Source organism: Enhydra lutris, unplaced genomic scaffold (assembly GCF_002288905.1).
Source record: "Enhydra lutris kenyoni isolate GAN:26980312 unplaced genomic scaffold, ASM228890v2 scaffoldscaffold14, whole genome shotgun sequence".
Lineage (NCBI taxonomy): Eukaryota > Metazoa > Chordata > Mammalia > Carnivora > Mustelidae > Enhydra > Enhydra lutris.
In genome coordinates this window covers 4521315-4539733 of record NW_019154098.1, presented here as the reverse complement: position 1 = coordinate 4539733, position 18419 = coordinate 4521315, and the positions used below count along the sequence as shown (strand labels likewise).

General features: G+C 57.6%; 1 protein-coding gene across 2 annotated transcripts in view; it reads right to left on the bottom strand.

The window, feature by feature from the left end:
- Positions 1 to 18419, bottom strand: part of LOC111146614 (collagen type XXII alpha 1 chain) — a 246739-nt gene that overhangs the window by 185855 nt on the left and 42465 nt on the right. For both annotated transcript variants that reach the window (XM_022502245.1, XM_022502246.1), the window contains exon 4: positions 5824 to 5898. In XM_022502245.1, the coding sequence (XP_022357953.1) occupies positions 5824 to 5898 (75 nt within the window). The remainder of the gene's footprint in view (positions 1 to 5823; positions 5899 to 18419) is intronic.

Genomic DNA, 18419 nt, shown 5'->3' with positions numbered 1-18419 from the left:
ACTTTTTGGAGCTCCCAGCCGCTCACCATGCTGAGATCATGTCATTCTGGAAAATGACTAAGACTTATCCTTATGTCTTTTTTTTTTTTTTTAAAGATTTTATTTATTTATTTGACAGAGAGAGCTCACAAGTAGACAGAGAGGCAGGCAGAGAGAGAGAGAGGGAAGTAGGCTCCCTGCTGAGCAGAGAGCCCGATGTGGGACTCGATCCCAGGACCCTGAGATCATGACCTGAGCCGAAGGCAGCAGCTTAACCCTCTGAGCCACCCAGGCGCCCTCCTTATGTCATTTTAAATAGCAGTTCACACCCTGGCTCATTAATGAAATTCATGATATAATGTTGAATGATATTTAGTCCTTAAGTAGAAAACATGAATCTGGAAGCTCCCACGTGGAGGAAAACAGCCACCTTCAACCCGTGCTTTTTCACATTTAGTGGGGCCAATGATCCAGCCGTTCCAGAGATGGGGGCTTCCCCAAGGGGCAGGCACCCCACACTCCCACCTGACCTCAACTATGCTGCATGGGCCATGGAGGGCCCAGCAGGCCTCAGCTGGGCACAGGCTGAACAGGGCCACGTCCCTTGGCTGACGTGCTCAGGGAGCGGAGCACACCAACCCATTCACTGTCCACAGAACCGGACCTGGCCCATTGCACAGACTCACACAACTGGACTTGTAGCCAACTCCAGGCTGGCCCATGACTTTACCCTAGAAAGACTGTGTAAGAGACAGAGTGCCTAGCACCTAGAAGGCCAAACGCTCCTAGCCAAGTCCCACTTAAGTCATGAGACTAGGGCCCCCATGGATGGTACCACTGCTCTTACAAAAGGGACCTTAAGACCTCCCTTGCCCTCCCACCATCTGAGGACATGGACTTCCCAGCCCCCAGAACTGTAAGAGATGATTCTGGTTGCTTATGAGCCACTCAGTCCACACTGGCCAAAGGGATGAAGACCCAGAGTGACTTTGAAGCAGCTGCCTGATTTCTTGAGTCTGTTTCCTTAACTGGAAAGGTGGAGGGAATCATTCCCCCGCAGTGCTGTTGGGACAGGTCAGTGAGGTAAGCCGAGAGAGCACGTGCGGGGACGCAGGCCCCGGGCAGCTGCACCGTCCCTACTGCCACCCCTTGTTGGGGACCTGCAGCCTCTATGAAAACCCACCACGGGGGGCCCATACCTTGGCCATAGCCCCGCCACTCCCCCAAGAGCCCCACCACTGTCACCTGGTAATAGAGGACAAGGTATGCGGCGAGAAGCAGCCACCTCCCCACGCAGGGAGGGGTCCTGGGGAGCCCCCCACCCCCCTGCTGTGGCAGGTCAGTGGCACCAGATACGCAGAGACACCTGCTGTAGAACAAGGAGAGAAGCCCTCTCTTTTCAGCGTCCCCTCTGCACTTCTGTTGGTCCGGCCACAGCTCCCTTGAGCAGGGGCTGGGTCTGTGGTCTAAGCATTGCCGGGGACAGAAAGCGTCAGGTGCCCCTGCAGCTCAGAGAGCCCGGCAGGCCCAGCTCGGGGCAGCTGGAAGAATGGGCCAGGCCTCACGGGACAGGGCTGACAGGGCAGCCACCCATGCTAGGGCCCTGTCCCTGGACATGGCCTGGCAGTGCTGGGAAGCTCCCGGCAGTGAGAGTGGGGGTGGGGGCTGAGAAGGCCCTGGAGGTTCCATGGAACGGACACCAGATGGTAAAGGGTGTCCAGCCTGTTTGGGCTCAGATTCTGTACCAGGCAGAGTAGGGTTTGGAGACAGTCTGTCTGGGATCCTAAAGCTGACCTAGGACTGGCCCTGCACGTGGCTGGCGTCCTTGTGTCTCCTCCACCAAAGGCGGGGCTAAGGGGCCAACTTGCAGGCTGCCTCCTTGAGGACTGGGCCCATCCGAGCACGCAGGGCTGCAGGGAGCGGGGGTCTATGCCGGCATCTCCAGCAGCCGGGCACTGGGGGTCCCTGTGGGCTCTCCCATTTGTGACACCCTCTGACCGTCCTGCCTGCCTGGGACAGTTCCTCTCAGGGAGAGGGGAGGTTGGAGGGGGGCAGGTTGTTGTGCAAGAGAAGCTGCCCCAGGTAAGTTAAGGGAGAGAGGACCATCTCCGTCAGAACCCTTTGCCCCACCTGGGTCCTTAGACTGGGGGTCCACAACACAGGTGCACTGAGCACGCTCCTCACGGCTCCTGGCTCCTTTGTAACGAGGGGTGGGGGGCGCAGCGACCGCACGGGACAGGCTTGTCCATGGATGGCCTCGCACGGAAGTTCCCACAGAGCAGCAGCTCTCACGCAGAAAGCATGTTAGTTCACAATCTGGTGGCCACGTGCCCGATGCCTTCCCCATGACAAGAAAGCCGTGAAAACAGCAAAAAGGGGCCACTCATCTACTTTCCGGCTCTGTCCCCTGTCACCAGACATTGCCACCCTGAGCTCAGTTTCCCTGACGCAGTTGTACGTGGGAGAGCCCCTTTCTTAAGTTTTAAAAGAGCAAACACAGGCTCTACTTCCTGGTTCCACTTTTATGGGTTTCGAGGAATGAAACAATGACGAAAAACAAAGACTCAAAAACCAGACGAAGCTTTGAACAACAAGCAATTAACTAGGTGGCAGCAAAGGGCACAGAGAGAAAAGATGAATTGCTTGCAGTACGTGAAAGGCTGGGAAGGGCGACGGAACATGTTCCCGAGGTAAATGGGCTCTGCACAAGGCACCGCGGGATAGAGAAGCAATTGTTCGATGTGGGAACTTAGAGGCCGAAGCTCCCCAGAATCACAGAGTCAGCTGGAGCAGGCGGCTTCAGGGACACTGCTGACCATGACCCAGAGTCCAGTGGGTGCGCCTGCCCCGTGCCCATAACCTCAGGGCGCTCTGCCCCGCCCTCGCGCCTGGACAGAGCTGTATGGGGCCTTCCAGACACGATGCTTCTCCCCGGTCCTTAGGGCCTCTGGCCAAGGCACACACAGCTTAGCTGGGGACTGCTTCCCTCACTGGATGGTGAGCAGTTTGATCTAATTCATGGTCCCAACCCAAAGAAGCCAGGGGCTTTCGGCTGCTCTTGTTTGTGGCACTGTGTGTAGAAAGAGGGAAGGAGAGAAGGTAGGACGCCCTGTTGGCTTCTCGGATCCCAACAACAAACAGACAGAATCCCAGCCCCCCACAAGTTCAATGTCTGGGGAAAAGCAAACATGTCCAGCTGAGGAACTATCAGGGAGGCCTCCCGGAGGAGGCAAGCCCTGGCCCGAAGTTGAAGAACAAATACAAGGTGGGCAGACAGAGGAGGAAGAAAGGGCATCCAAGGTAGCTGGATGTTCACAGGTCACTAGGCTCGGTCAGCTAAGTTCCTTCTGAGAATCTTGGCTACTCTGGGATGTCAGAAGCCATGTTCAGGGGAACACTGGCTGGAAGTGGGATGGGCAGGGGCACACGTGGCTGTGTTCTGCCGGTCACCCAGCAAAGTCTGAGTGCTCTCCAGCAGTCAGTAGAACCACAGAAGGGCTTCGGAGCAAGAGAGAGACAAAATCCTGTTTCTATTTTGAAGGTCATTCTGGCAGCAGGGAGGCAGGACAGGGAGGACAGGGAGGCTGGGCCTTGCTAAGGCAGGATGGGATGGGGGGGGCCCTCGGGCCACAGTCCACTTGAGAGGTGCAACAGGCATGCCCCAGAGAGTATCTGGACGCCGGAGCCCAGGTAGGAGGAGAGAGAAGTCCAGAATGTCTGCGGCCACATTTCAGAGCGGCCCCGAGCCCCACATGTTCCTAAGCGCCAGGGCGCTAACCCCCCGGGAGATTGTACAACACCCGCTGCCACTGAAAGTCCCGGGACACTGAGTCACGAGCACGAGAGGGATGCGCAGAAACAGGGCTCGGGACACACAGTTCCACAGGCGGAGAACCCAAGCATCAAGCGGCATCGGGAGGCCAGGAGCAGCAGCACTAGGCTAAGACCTACGCCTCCAAATCACCTGCCTCTTCCCTTCTGGCGGTTCTGGCTGGAGAAGCTCTAAAACCCAAAGTCATTGGGAGGAAGGCCTGGGAGTGAGGCTTTCTGGGACCCCATTTTTCTGAGTATGAAAGCCATTCTGATTACCCAGCTGCGTTGGAATTCTTCCTTCCCTCCCCCTGGTGGTCTGCCCATGAGTCCTGACCGTGCCAGAAACTCAGGCAAGTTATCGCACAATGTGCCTGTGCCTCAGTTTCCCCAAGTATAAAATACAAACTGGTGCCTGTCTCCCCCCTCATCCGGGTTGATGAGAGCATACGAGCCCCGCGCTTGGCACACCGTAGGTGCTCAGGGTCGACTCTTACCACTGCTGGTGTTAACGTCCCTCTCGTCATCTCTGTTGCCGTCTGTGGACACACCCTCCCCAGACAATGGATTATTGAGGGGGGACACTGCTCTGAGGGATTTGCTGCTCTGGACCATGCAGCAGGTAGGAATGGGCTCTGAGGAGTGACTTTGGTGGAAGCTGTGCTTGGCCGGGGATTGCCGAGGGAGACAGTGGGAACATTGACATCAAACTGCCCAGAAGCTTCGCCTCACCCTGGGCAGGGCATCTCAGCTTGGAAGATGTGCCCTGCGAGGTAAGTGCATCAAGAAAGGAAGAGGATGAGGGTTGTCCTTTTCTCTCCCACTGACGGAGAACCCCTGGGAGGGAGAGGTCCTGGCCGAGCACCAGCCACACACCAGGCACCCCGCCAGGAGGAAAGAGACGACTAACTCCACCTTCCCTTGACTAACTCCACCTTCCCTTGGGTCCCTCCGGAAGTGCTGAACTGGGAGGTGCTTGCTGGGGGACTGAGGGTGGGGGACAGGCAGGAAGAGCAGCTGTGAAGCTTGTGGTGCTCAGCCAGCCCCCCAGCAGGTGACTGCAGCTGGATCTCGCTGGGAAACACCAGGAAATGGCTCAAACGTGGACCTCAGAATAGTTCCCCCGAAGGGCAGAAGAACCAGGGTGTTTCCTCACCCAAGAAACTGCCTGAGAGCTGAGTCAGTCCTGCGGACACATTTCACCTGCTGTGCGAGCAGGCAGGGCAGCCTTCTACCGTTCTAGAAACATCCCTCAAGCACAGAGCTGCAGATGCTGGCATGTTCTGTGGGCAGGGGCGCCCTAACCTGACAGCTGACTGGGACAGCATCCCCCGGACAGCGTCTGCAAAGTGCCTGCTCCTGACCCCCTCCCCAGGCCCCACGTTGAGGATGCGGACCCCTGCCCCCGGGGCTGCACATGGAGGGGGTCCCCGATCCCCTGGGCAGCGGGCAGGAGCAGGGCTCCTGTGGAGGCAGAGGAAACTCCCCTGAGAGTTGCAAGGGCCGGACATGGGCCACGGGGAGGAGCCAACCCGACTCCCACACCTGTGGCTCCCAGGAGGGTGGGAAGCCCCCCTCGGCCACTGCCACGTACCCTGTCTACCCCGTCGTGTGGGAGCAGCCTGGGAAGCAGCTCTGTGGGGTTTATTTCCACCACTGGGTCTGCAGTGAAGCGTCTCTGCTCCCTCTCCCCCATCACTCAGGTCTCTGTTTATAATTCCGATTCACATCTCACCCTGAACGCACTGATTTCTCCTCTCATCTGCTCACTCCGCTGATCTCCTTTACTCATCCCCAACTCATTTGTTCTGACGTGTTATTTAGAGGCTCCCATGGGGTCACCACAGACTCCCAGAGGGAGATGCGGCTGCTGTTCACGGTTCGGGGGCTGCGGGTGGGGCTGCCGCCCACAGGGCTCGGCCGTCCCGTGAGATCTCGGGGAGCAGATCAGCGAGGCCAGCCCTGAGTCAGGGAGGGCTCACGCCCGGCAAACGGCACAGCAGGGCGAGCTGGAGGCTGCCCTCGCTTCCTCACCTGTGATTTCCTTGCTTTCACTGTTGGTGTGCTTAAAGCGGTCTCCTTCCACATGGACGCTGGGGCACAGCACGTCTGAGGAAGGCGAGAGAAAACAGCAAGACGGATGAGCAAATGTGAACCCACAGTCCCTCCGTGGGATGTGACAGCACCCAGGGCCTCCAGCTCCCGGCACAGCACCCAGAGCCCCCAGCTCCCAGCACATGGCACCCAGGACCTCTAGTCCCCAACACGCAGCACCCAGAGACCCCAGCTCCCAGCACACAGCACCCAGAATGCCTAGCCACCGGCACATAGCATCCGGAGCCCCCAGCTCCCAGCATATGACAACCAGGGCCTCCAGTCCCTGGCACGGAGCACTCAGAGCCCCCAGGACCTTGTATAATACCCAGAGCCCCCAGTTCCCAGCACGCAGCTCGGAGAGCCTCCCCAGGCCCCAGCACACACCACCCAGGGCCCCCAGCTCCCGGCACAGAGCATGCAGGGCCCCCAGCTCCCGGCACGCTGCACCCAGGGCCCCCAGTTCCTGGCACACAGCACCCAGGGCCCCCAGCTCTCAGCACACAGCATTCAGGGCCTCTAGCTCCCGGCACCCAGCACCCAGCACCCAGGGCCCCCAGCTCCCAGCTCCCAGCACACTGCACCCAAGGCCCCCAGCTCCCGGCACGCAGGAGGCGGTACACACTATGGACTGGTTCATTTACACGGGTACTTGTCAAGCACCTACTCTGCAAATACCGTGCTCTGTCCTGGGGGGATACACCAATAAGGCAGCGTCCTTCCCCACAACGAGCACAGTCTCACCCTTCAGAGGGAATCAGACGCCCAAACGGACAGGTCAGCCCCGTGTAGCAGGTGACTGAGCGGGGGTGGTTGCTGGGGGATTTGGGACATGTCTGACACCTCGCGGAGCTTGGGGGAGGTCAGGGAAGCTTTCCTGGAGAGGGGACGCTTGACTCCTTCTTACCAGAACAGTGAAGACGCGGCCAGACAGGCAAGAGAACACGAGGTGGCACAGGCAGAAGCACCTCGTTTGGAGAGTCACGAACGTACTCGTCGGGACTCCACGTTGGCAGGTGTCAGGGAAACAGGAAACACGTGCCGGGGGCCCACCCCCGAGGTGTCTCTTATGCCCACCCCAAGGAGCTTCAAGCACAATCCCAGAAGCAAAACTGCTCAATTATACGAAAGCAACAGAGTACATCAGTCACACAGCAAGAACAACATGCATCACAGGATGTTAGAATGCCTCAATGTCGTCATGGTTCCTCGCTTAAGAAAAAGTTGGAAGGGGAAGAGATTCCTCCAGTTGTCCTAAAAATCCCAGAAAGAGCACCAACTTGGAATTTTAAAGTCCTCTGTCCAAGTGCCGGCTCCCTGACCGACAAGCCCGCTGTCTTGGCCAAGTCTGTTAACCTCTGTCTTGGGGCAAGCGTCTCTGGCGGGGAGACCGTCCAGAGCACACACGGGCCATGGGGCTGCCAGGGGGCTGAGCAAGCTCAAGCTCACGACGGGACTGGAACGCGGCCGGGTGACCCTCTGATTCAGCGCCTGAAGCAACTTGCTTACCTTCGTGTGGACGTTCCCTGTGCACGTCACTATCTCAACCTCCCCCACATTAAATAGTTCCACCCTCTGTCCCATGCGCAGTGACCTGTTTTCATGTGTGGGGCACACAGGTCTCTGTGAGGGGTCGGTTCGGGGACCCCTTCACCAACCAGCAGTGAGGGGAAGTGTTTATCCTAAAAGGCACCGTGAGGTCTGCGAGCCCCATGGAAGGGGTTATTTTGGAAACAGCACCGAGCCGTCTGTCTAGGACAAAATACGCAAGAGGACACAGGCACCCCACAATATTTTGACAGCCCCACCCAGGAGAGTGGCAGCTGTGGGGTGACCATCCGTCGCTCGAGCCCCAGAAGGCTGCCAGAGACACTGGCTGGGGACCATGGTCACAGCAAGTGCATAGACCCAGAAGGTTCTATCCTTGAGGATGAGCAAATCTCTGGAGACTAATAGCCGGAGCTCGGGGTACAGGCAGGGCCACCGAGCCTTGTCTCCAGAAATACCCTGAGGCTGTGACCTGATTCCCAAACCCAGAAGGGCGAGGACAGTCCAAAAACCATGAACGCAGGCAAGAGGGAGCTTCCTTTCAAAGACGTTAGAAGGTGCCCAAACTGCCTTAAGGAGTCGTTCCCTGAACTGCCCCCCAACCGCCTGGTGGGGCCATCACTAAACCTTAAACATCCAAGAGGCTCGAGGGGCAATTTATAGCCAACGTGGCGTCCAGTCAGGACAAATAGTTCCCAAAATAGCCCCTCCAGCCAGGCTTCGCAGGGGAGGGATGTCGGGGCCCTCTGCGTTCACCTGCTCGGCAAGGAGGTAGGGTTAGCCTCCAAAGGCCCTCCTGGCCTAAAACTGTATCTATTTGGCCAACATATTTCCACATCTTGGATAATGATCTATTTCTCTCCACATTAACTCATTCATTTAAACTAAAATAGCGGAGCTCCAGATATGTTCCAGGCATAAAGCTAGTTCTAGGGACACTGGAACGGGATAAAAGACAAGTCACCAGGCGCCTGGTGGCTCAGTCGGTGTAGCGGCTGCCTTCTCTTCGGGTCATGATCTCAGGGTCCTGGGATCGAGTCCCACAACGGGATCCTTGCTCAGTGGGAACACTGTGTCTCCATCTGCCTGTCTCTTCCCCTGCTTGTGCACTCTCTCCTTCTCTGTCTCTCTCTGACAAACAAATAAGTAAAATTTAAAAAATAAAAACAAAAAGACAAGTCACCGTCCCCGCCGTCAGGGCACTGGCAGGCTGACTCTGACCTGGAAACACAGGAAAGAGTTGGAGCTGCCGTGACCTCACCATGCCCCCTTGCTTTGTAGGCTTCCCTCAGCCTTTGAGACAGACTGCCTCCCCCAGGGCTTGTTCTCAGGCTGGAGCCCCAGCACCCCGCCCCACAACCCAGGACAGATGGCACCGCCTGGAGGTCACTGATGGTGTCTGTGTCTCCCCAGGGAGTGGGAGACGGCAGCCCCGGGCGTCTCCCCATTCTGCTCCACAGCATCACGGTCTCCCAGCTCCAGGCACAGACAGGCCTCAAGTTCATGGGGACCAGAAATGACCAGCGACCCCTGAGCTGAGAAGTCAGCGCTGGATGGCTTTCCAGGCACTGGCTCCATCGTGATGCTGTCCTCAAAATGGCAAAGTTTCCAGCCCAAGGAGTAGAGCTGTGCAGATCTGGTCTTGGTGAGTAGAGGTTATTCTGTCCCCCACCTTTCTAGCCTCCCTCGCTGCCAGGGACACACGTGTGGCCCAGTTCTGGACAAGAAAATGAGTGACAGAGTCTGCTGTGGTTGGCTGAGTGGTGGTTCCTCAAAAAGGCTTTGCTTTTCCTGATGGAATGGGACAGGGAGGCAGATGGGGCTGCCAAGGTCACGCTCCCTTCCTCCTTCTCAGACTGCAGGGACGTAAGGTCTGCGGGACTTCCACAGACAAGCGAGGAGCCAGGGACTCCCAGCTCCGGCAGCCCGAGCCTGGGGGAAAAGGGTAAGAAAAACACACTCCTCTCCCTGCCTAGGCCACCGAACTTGTTTCCGTCTGGTTAGCGTTTGTTTTTAATCTGCTGAGGGCTGATTCCAAACTTGCCCGCGTCCCCTTTCTGGGAGCGGAACGGACAAGCCAGGCTCCGGGCTGGAAAGCTGCGTCTGTTTCCAGATGCCCAAGGACAGCTCAAGAGGACCAGCACGAGATTCTCCTGGTCAAGGAGCCACGGACGGACTGGGGTGTCTTCACTAACCCAGTAAGGACGGGTTGACCCGGTCATCATTCAGGATCAACATGAGAGGCGGCTCTGGGACTAGGGATGGGATAGGTTCTCAGGAATGGAAATGTGGGCTTAGTTCCGGGTGAGTTGGTCAGTGTTCTTTTTTGAAAGGGGAGGGGGACACACATGGGACATGTCTGATCATGATGACCTGCCCCCCCCCCAGAGTGATTATTGTCACTCACTGACACCCGTTCGCCCTCGGTCTTGGGTCAGGCTCCGTGACTTCTGGAAGGAAAGAGCCCTCTCTGCCCGCAGGACGGCTCTGTTGCTCCAGAAGCTTTCAAGGGAGACCAGCTACTGCTGGATGGGAGCTGCAGCTCCAAGGGGGAAAAACACGTATTCACTGCAGCTTCTGTGGAAAAACACTTCAGTTGTCCTCAGTTTGCCAAATGGTGGAAGGGGAAAGTGTACTTTCCCAGGATGCCCTTCGGCTTTGTGCTGACACACCCACACTCCTGTCTAGAAAACACAGAGCCCGGCCATCCCCTGCTGTCTTCATCTGGTAAAAGAGTGTGCTGGTAATTCCTGAGCACCTGCTGTGTGCCAGTCCCCGGCTGGGGACTGTCCCTGTTGACTTTTCTTCCTGTTACACAGATTGTAAAAACAGAGGCCAAAAGGTTAAGAAACTCACCAGGATGGGAGGGGTACCCGGATTTGAATAGAGGTCTGCCTGCGTCTGGGGTCTGGGAGACGATGCGGTAGCCCTGGTCTAGGGAACCAGCGGGACCCTGGAAGCAAGGGGCAGAGCCAGAGGGCTCAGCGGGCCATGGACAGGAAGCCATCACTGCTCACGAGCACGTCACAGCGGCCGCTGCAGAGCATAGCCGGCCACAGAGGAGACGATGGCAAGGGGGGAGGGAACAGGCGGAGGAGGAGGACGTGAACGGGACAACAGCAGACACGCAGCCCAGCGCCTCCGCTGCTCTGGGGCCAGCCTGGAGGGCGTCCTCCCCTTGCCACTCTAGAGAGCCAGCAGACACTGAGCCGGGCCCGGGGTGACATGACTGATCGCGACAGCAGTGCCAGCAGGTGCCGGGGACTGAGGACCCCTCACCTGGCTCTGTGCTGGGTGTGCAAGGTAGACCGTTTCCGCTGTGCTGGGGGATGGCGGCTTCTCTGTGCTCAGCGGACAAAGGTATGCCTGCGCTGCCCCAGACACTGTCCTAAGTGTGCCGAACACATTAACACACGTAACCGAGTCCTCCCTACAGCTTCGAGGGACAGGTGTGGTTGTTTACAGATGGGGCAAGAAAGGCCCCAAGAATCAGTAAACGCATCTCTGAAGGCCACAGAGCGAGCAAATGGCAGAGTCAGCACGATGGCTCCGGCACCTGACTCCTGACTACTGTGCCACACGGCCTCTCCAAAAGTCACCCCCCGCCCCGTCACCCAGCCAGCAAGGAGCCAAGTCTGCCTCCAAAGCCTGAGCAGACAGATGGCCTCCCGAGGCGGCCCCTCCGGCCCAGGAAGGGCTCACACTCGTAAAGTCCTCACTCTGCACTGCTAGGATCGGGAGCTCCCCAAGTTCTGCCCGCTGGGTGGACTCGCTGGTGCCCATTGGCACCAGGCTCCGAGCTGGGCACTGCAACCCCAGGATGGACAGACAGCAAGACGGGTACCAGCCCAAACAGGCCCCTGTTTTCTGTCACAGAAGCTACTTAGATGTTCCAAGGCTGCCGGGGTGCTTCTCCCACTATCTGGTCTTCTCCAGCGGAGTCCCCCGCGGCTCCCTCACCCAGACAGGCCAGGGGAGTGGAGGGACAGGTCTCCTCTGAGCTGTGAGCACACAGGTTGGGCTCACAGCTCCCGGGGGCATGGCTGCGTGTCTGCTGCAGGCCGAGGCACCGTCTGACATCCTGTCTGGCCCCTGTCAGTGAAACTCATCGCGCCCATTGTGCAGACGAGGGAACTGAGGCGAGGAGAGCCAAGAGGACCCACTTAAATCAGTAAGTGGTGGAGACAGGATTCAACTCGGTGTGACCCTGGCACACTCTTGCTTGTACACGTGTGCGTGCACGCGCGCACACACACACACACACACACACACACACCCTCACACACGCTGGAGAGTCCAGAAGAACATGGAATACTAACACTGTGGTTACCTCCAGGACTGAACTTGGGAGAGATTCCTTAACTCCTTTTGCTTTTGTGTATTTTCAAATTTGTTTTAAAGATTTGAACGTGATTTATGAGTTATTTACCATGATGAATTTTTAGAAGCAGGTCTGAGCCCTGCCCTGGGGTGCTTGCTGCTGAAGCCACAGGAGGCTCAGGGAGAGGAGGCAAGGAAGGCCGGCGGGGGCTGGTGGGCTTAAGCAAGCGCTGTTTGCAGAGGTGAGCTCAGGAGTCCACACCAGCAGACATGCATGGGGCAGCCTGGACCGTGGTGGAGGGCCTCACACCGGAGCCATCTCTCCTCTCCCAGCCCGAGCCTGGGCCTGCTCGCTGGGGTAAAGTGAGGCCGAAACAGGGCCAGAGGGAGACTGTGCTCCCCGAGGCCGATGGGGAAGGCGGTCTGGATTCTGCAGACCTAACCTCTCTCACGTCAGCTGCCCCTGTGCAAGCTTCCGGATCCGGAGATAGGGTGTGAGTTTGCAGGGTTTTCCCCATCCAAGGTCATCCTGCAGCTTAGATGGGACAATGAGTGGGAAGATGGTGACGTGAGGCCTGGCACCTCACTGCCGCTCATTCATTCATTCACTCGTTCAGCCAGAGCATTTTTGCCAAGTGCCCGGCACCCACTCCCAGAATAAAGAGCCAGTGCCAGCAAGCGCCCCGGCCTCCCAGGGGCCACGTGCTAGTGCAGAAAGCAGAGCAAACAGACAGACACAGAGAAGCGAGCCGGGGGTCGTGCAGGAAGGACACAGGGGGTGTGTCTGGGCGCTGGCCACGTGGGCCACGACGCGTATCAGATACGCGGGTCTGGGAAGGCCTCGTGGCTGAGTGACACCCAGGCTGAGAGCAGAGACAGGGAGCGAGTGGGCAGGAGCATAGAGCGGCACAGAGCCCCAGGGAGGAAGGCGCGTGGCTCGCCGTGGGCTGGGGACGGGACCAAGGCCTGAGCTAAGTGGAGTGAGGAGACAGAGGGGAGGGAGGGGAGACGTCAGCCCAGGGGAGCCCGGTAACCCAGGACAGGGTCTGGAATTTGGGGCAAGGAAGAGATGGCTCAGGCGGGGAGTCAGGAGCGAGCAACAGAGACAGAAGGCAACGGGAGTTAAGCTAGGAGCATGGCCTTCCAAGAAGGGTGGGATGTCGAAGGTCGCTGGGGTCCTCGGACATCCTTTCTCTCCCAGGGATGTCCCATGGGTGAGCGCCAGCAGGTGTCAGCAGAGGCCAAGAGGACCTCCTCCAGGAGGGCAACTGGAGAACAGGTGTGGTGGGAACTCCAGATGGTAGTGGAGCCCTTGGCCAGCACCCAGGTGCCACACGGGTCCTGGCCACATCAGCCCACTGGGCTCAGCCAAGCAGTGACCTTCAGCCATTGGAACCTGAGAGGCACCGAACCTAACCGCAAACCTTCTTTCCTTCATCCCACATTTAATGAATATCATCTATGTTCCAGGCACCGAACCGCTCTGGGGTATAACGGGTGTCAGCGACCAGCTCTCTGTCCTCCAGGAGCTGCTGTCCAGTGGACAAGATGGAAATTGGCCAAATAAGGCACTGACCTCTCCAGCAGGTGATATAACCAGTTGGAAGCTCTGAGGCGAGGATGGGAGAAACATAGTGGGATCCAAGCTGGCTGGAGGGTCAGGGATGTCTCCACTGAGACCTGAAGGGTCAGCTGGAGGGAAGTCGGCAGAAGCGGCAGGAGGGTCACCCACAGCAAGCTCACAAGACTCAGCGACTTGTCCCCAAGTAACAACTCATCACTCGGGATGCAAAACCCAAACCCAGGTTCGTCTGAACCCACCATCTCCCATCTTTGGGCTACAGCCCACCACACGCCCGTCTATAGAACAACAGCTCTGGGGACCTCAAGAATCCCTTAAATGAGCAGAATTGGTGAGACGGTCACATGACACATGGGGGCGGGGCCAGCAGTAGACAGGGGCTGAGGGGGGCACTGTCAGGACCTTAAGACTCCTGTGTTCTGCTGCAAAGTTAACCATTAGGGAGCAGAGCAGGACATGAGCCAGTGTTTCCAGACTGTCTGGCATGGCAGGGACGTGATCACTGCCTGGATGCTAGGGAGGCCGCAGGGAACAGAAAGGGCAAAATTCCCTGCCCTCCTGAAGCCCAGGGTCCAGGTGAGTTCACATGAGTCTCTCAAAGGCTTTCCTGGAGGGCTGGCCATGCCCAGTGTGTAGCTATGCTGGGGCTCAGAGTGGTGGCCCGACCTGTCCATGTCACCTGCAGGGAGTGGCAGAGGTACGATCCAAACCCAGGGCTGGTGAAATGTACCAACTCACACAACCTGCCCAGTGCACCCTGAAGTCCAACAGGGAAGATGCACGAGGCAGGAAAGGTGAGCGGCTGAGCGGGGCCACCGGCGCGACGCAGAGAGGCATTTCCAGAATCAGTATTCGTACAGCACATGGCCAGAGCTGAGGGTCGGAAGTCCTAAAGGATGACCCTAAGGTCCAGACCTCTCGTTTTACAGGGAGGGGATCTGGTGCCACCCAAGGGAAATGCCCACTGTGCAGCCCCCACCAAAGCCGCCACCGTGCCGTGAGGCCACAGCCTCCAAAGTCCTCAAAGGTCCTCTGAAGCCCAATGCAGGAAACACCAGCCGCCCAGGGGACAGCAGGAGTTTCTCGGACGCAGCTGATCTGCGGGACGGATGGTCCTGGGGAGGATGGGGTACGGCTTCTAGTGCCGAGCTTTTCTCCCCAAAGCTTTGCCCTGACTTGGATGCAAAACCTCTGGTCCAGATTCGCTGCTGGGAGCGATCTCATGGGTTCCACGGGAACAAACATCTCCTCCAGCTCCAGCTCCCTCTTTGCTGTCTCTGATCTGTCTCCTCCCCCCACCCCCGGCCCTGGAGGGAGTGAACCTTATGCGTACGGCACCCTGTCTTCTCAGACTCCAAGGCTAGTTGGCTCAGTTCTAGAATTGAGTCCACAAGCTCGACACCTTCAGGGTCCTAACAAGGGTCAGAGGAAAGAAAATGAGAGAAAATGCAGAAAGTGCCAAGTTCAGTACTCAGGCCACCTCGGTCTTGTGCAATGGCTATCTTCCTCCCGCCCCCCCCCCACTCTGCCCACTCCCACCACAGGACGGGCGCTGAGGGGAGCATCACCTGCACCCAGTCTGGGCTCAGTCACCCACAACCCTGAGCTTCCGCAGGATCCGAGGACGAGGGGCACCCCCAGGGCTGCATGACAAGGGGAGGGTCCTAGGTGACAGGGGTGCGGAGCTGACCCACAGGTAAGGAACAAAACCTCCTCCTTCCCTCTATGCATTCTGAGCAAAAAGAAATACAAAAACAAAAGAGTGGCAAAATGCAAATTGATCTCGGGAACCCAGGGGAGTTTTGAGAAGATATATGACTCCGCCCCATGGAGAGGAGACAAGACTTCCTGGAGGAAAGGGGGAGGAGGTAAGAGAGAGGGCGTGAAGAAGGCCGGGGTTCTGGAGGCAACATTGACCCTAAGTCACCCCGTGGCCAGGGCACACCCCCTCTCTTGCAGTCCTAGGAAAACAGAATGAGCCCAAAATGCCTCCCCAAAGGGACATTCTGCGGTTCTCAGCAGAGATGGGCAAACAAGATTAGGTGCTACCTACTCTTCTCTAGTCACAGCCACATTCTCTCCATTAGCATGTGGTCTGGGATCTGATCTCCCTGCGTCCAGACTCGGGGTCATGTCCCCGGAATCTGAGCACCAGCGATCAAGGTAGTCCCCAGGGACGAGCATGGTGCCCTGCCTAAGCCCTCTGCTTTGCCAGGTCCCGGAACCCTGTGGGAGCAGACAGCCAGGCTGCGGACCCATTCACTGGGTCCCAGGCTGTGGGGCAGAAGTGGACCTGGCCAGCCCGGCTCCTCATGGGCTCCCAGCCTCTCCCAGAGGACTGGTGGAGGTGGGTTCCCAGAATGGCCACCGGCTGCATTCCCTCGGGGGGAGATTTGGTGAGGCCCTTGGGAAATCACAGCCAGATGTCAAGGAGGAATGGCTGGGCGGCCTTTCCACCTCCCCCTGGATGAACCCAGCTGGTGAAGGCACAGCTGTAACTGGAGATGAGCCGAGGCCTGGGGACAGGGTGGGGACCCTGCCCACATGCCCTCCTTCCACCCAGGACACCCACTGGGGCTGTGCCTCCCTTCAGACTGAAGCCACCCAGTGGGTCTGCAGCCCGGGGTGCCAGCCTGGGGTGGGGAACTGAGGGGGTCATTGTTCTGGGCTCTTCCATAGCTACGCACCCCCGCCCCCTGCCTGTAGCCCCGGGCTCTGCTGCACCTGTCCCCCCACACCTGGGGAACGGAGCTGTGCAGGGACCTCAGGAGGCAGCCGTTCCTTCTCCTCGATGACCGTGAACCCGCTGCCCAGTCCCTCCAGCCTCCGGTTCCTCACGAGATCAATACTATACACAGGATCCCCTCATTTTTTATGGCTGAATGATATTCCCTTGCGGTGAACACCATGGCCTCTTGTACTCACACGCATACGTGGACGCTTGCGCTGCGTCAGCCTCCTGGCTTTTTTAACTAGAGCTGCAATGAAGGAGGCAACTGTTTTCAGGTAAGCGATCTCACCTTCTTTGGGCGTATTTCCAGAGGCAGAGCTGCTGGATCATACGGGAGGTCTGTCTTCAGTGTTTTGGAGAACCTACGTCCTGTATTCCTAGTGTCTGCCCCAGTTCACATTCCCAACAACAGCCTACAAAACTTCCCTTTCTCCCCGTCCTCACCAACAGCTGTTACTTATGGCCTTTTCCAGAGCCACCCTGACAGGTGCGAGGTGGGAGCTCATTGTGGTTTTCACTCGTCATTTTTATGTGCTCGTGTTTTAATGTTTTTGTTTTTTTTTCTCCTGAGATAGAAGCTCGGTGGAAACAGGGCTGTGTAGGTCACATAAGTCCCACACGCCCATACCCTACAGCCAGAGTTTTTCGGCTCCTGGGAAGCATTTCATCAGGATTTCCTGAACGGATGAGGAGAAAACCCCGTAGCAAAGCTATCAGACGGCTTTCTCATCCCCGTGCTCCAGGTGAGCGCTTACGCGACTTTCCTGGGGGCACATGGGCAGCCGAGAAGAGCGACCGTGGGCATGTGTCCAGCACTTGCTCTGGACCAGGGGGTCCTCTCTGGGCCAGACGCTGCCCGGAGCGGTTTCTACATAATCTGCACAGGGTGGGGAGGGATTGCTATTAGTAATAGCCATCGGGCAGACGGAGAAACCAAGCACAGGGTCACATAATCAGTAGGGAGGTGACGGATGGCAAACCCAGGATGTCAGCTCTGGGCTTCTAGGAAGGAAGCAGGGAGGGAAGTGGGGAGAGAAAGAGAGAAAATCCTCGATACCCCAGAGTTTTAACAGGTCCTCACTGAGGGCTTTCTGGCTCCCTCTTCCTTTTCGTTTTTTTCCCCAATGTTTAAAAACGGAAGTATACTTGAAATACAGTATTATGTCAGTTTCGGGTGTACAACATAGGATTTGACATCTTTATGCGTTAGGAAATGATCGCCGTGGTATGTGTAGTCACCACCTGCCACCACACACGGTTATTACGTAATACGGACCGTAGTCCCTGTGCGGGACTGTTCATCCCCATGACTTCTGGACTTTACAACTGGATGCTGGTACCGCTTCATCCCCTCCACCCATTTCACCGTCCACGACCCCCGTTGGGCGACCACCTGCTGGTTCTCTCCCCCGCACCTGTTCAAGCTCCTAGACCCGGAGGCCAGAGCAGCCCATGGGGGCTCCACTCATTCCCACTCCCCTGCTCACCTATTTTCCTGTTGTCTATAACACTTCTGGTGACGACAAATTATTTTTTTAATTAAAAAAACTTTTTTTAGAGACGTAAGGCCCTTTGTGGCTTCCAATGAGCAAACGTCTTGTGGATCGCGGTGCCTTCAACACCCTGGGCCAGGCTCTGTTGCGCACCTCGAAACAAGGGAATGTGTGAAACGGGCTGATTACCTGTTTGAGGCTGGAAGTCGGCTGCCGAGCCCGCGTTCCCACTGAGACGTTTCTAGTCACCCCCCCCTGCATGTGGACTGCATAGTCAGGCTCACACAAAGCAAGAAGGAGACGCTGGCCTGCCTCCAACCCCAACCCCGCCAGCCAGGGCCCCCTTCCCTCCCATTTCTACCACCTCCTCAGCCTGCTGTGACAGGAGACTTCTGCAGTCCATTTTACCTCTAGGTGTGCAGAGAAGTAGTGCCACATGGCTGATCTTCATTTGCAAGGACTCCATTTCTGCACCAAGGGTGCCAGGCACGAGGGAACAGCCCCAGGAGCTGGCAGGGGCTCGGCCTCCTGCACCTTCACTCGCCAGCCGTGTGCCTTCTCAGGGCTCTGGCAGATGCCTCTCCGAGGCAGCGAATGTGGGGACAGTGGGGACAAGGTCTACAGTCACTCAGGCTGTGCAAGCTACAGGCAGGCACAAAATCTTTGCAATGTGCGAATGCGGGAGATTTCTGCGCACCACTTCCCGGAGAAGGAAACTGAGGGCAAGTCTTCTGCCCAGATGCACACAGCTGGTAAACAGCAGACGTGTGTGTGTGTGTGTGCGCACGTGTGTGTACACACATGATGTACATCTGAGTGAGCTCATGTGTGTGAGTCTGAGCCAGTGTGATGTGTGTGTGCA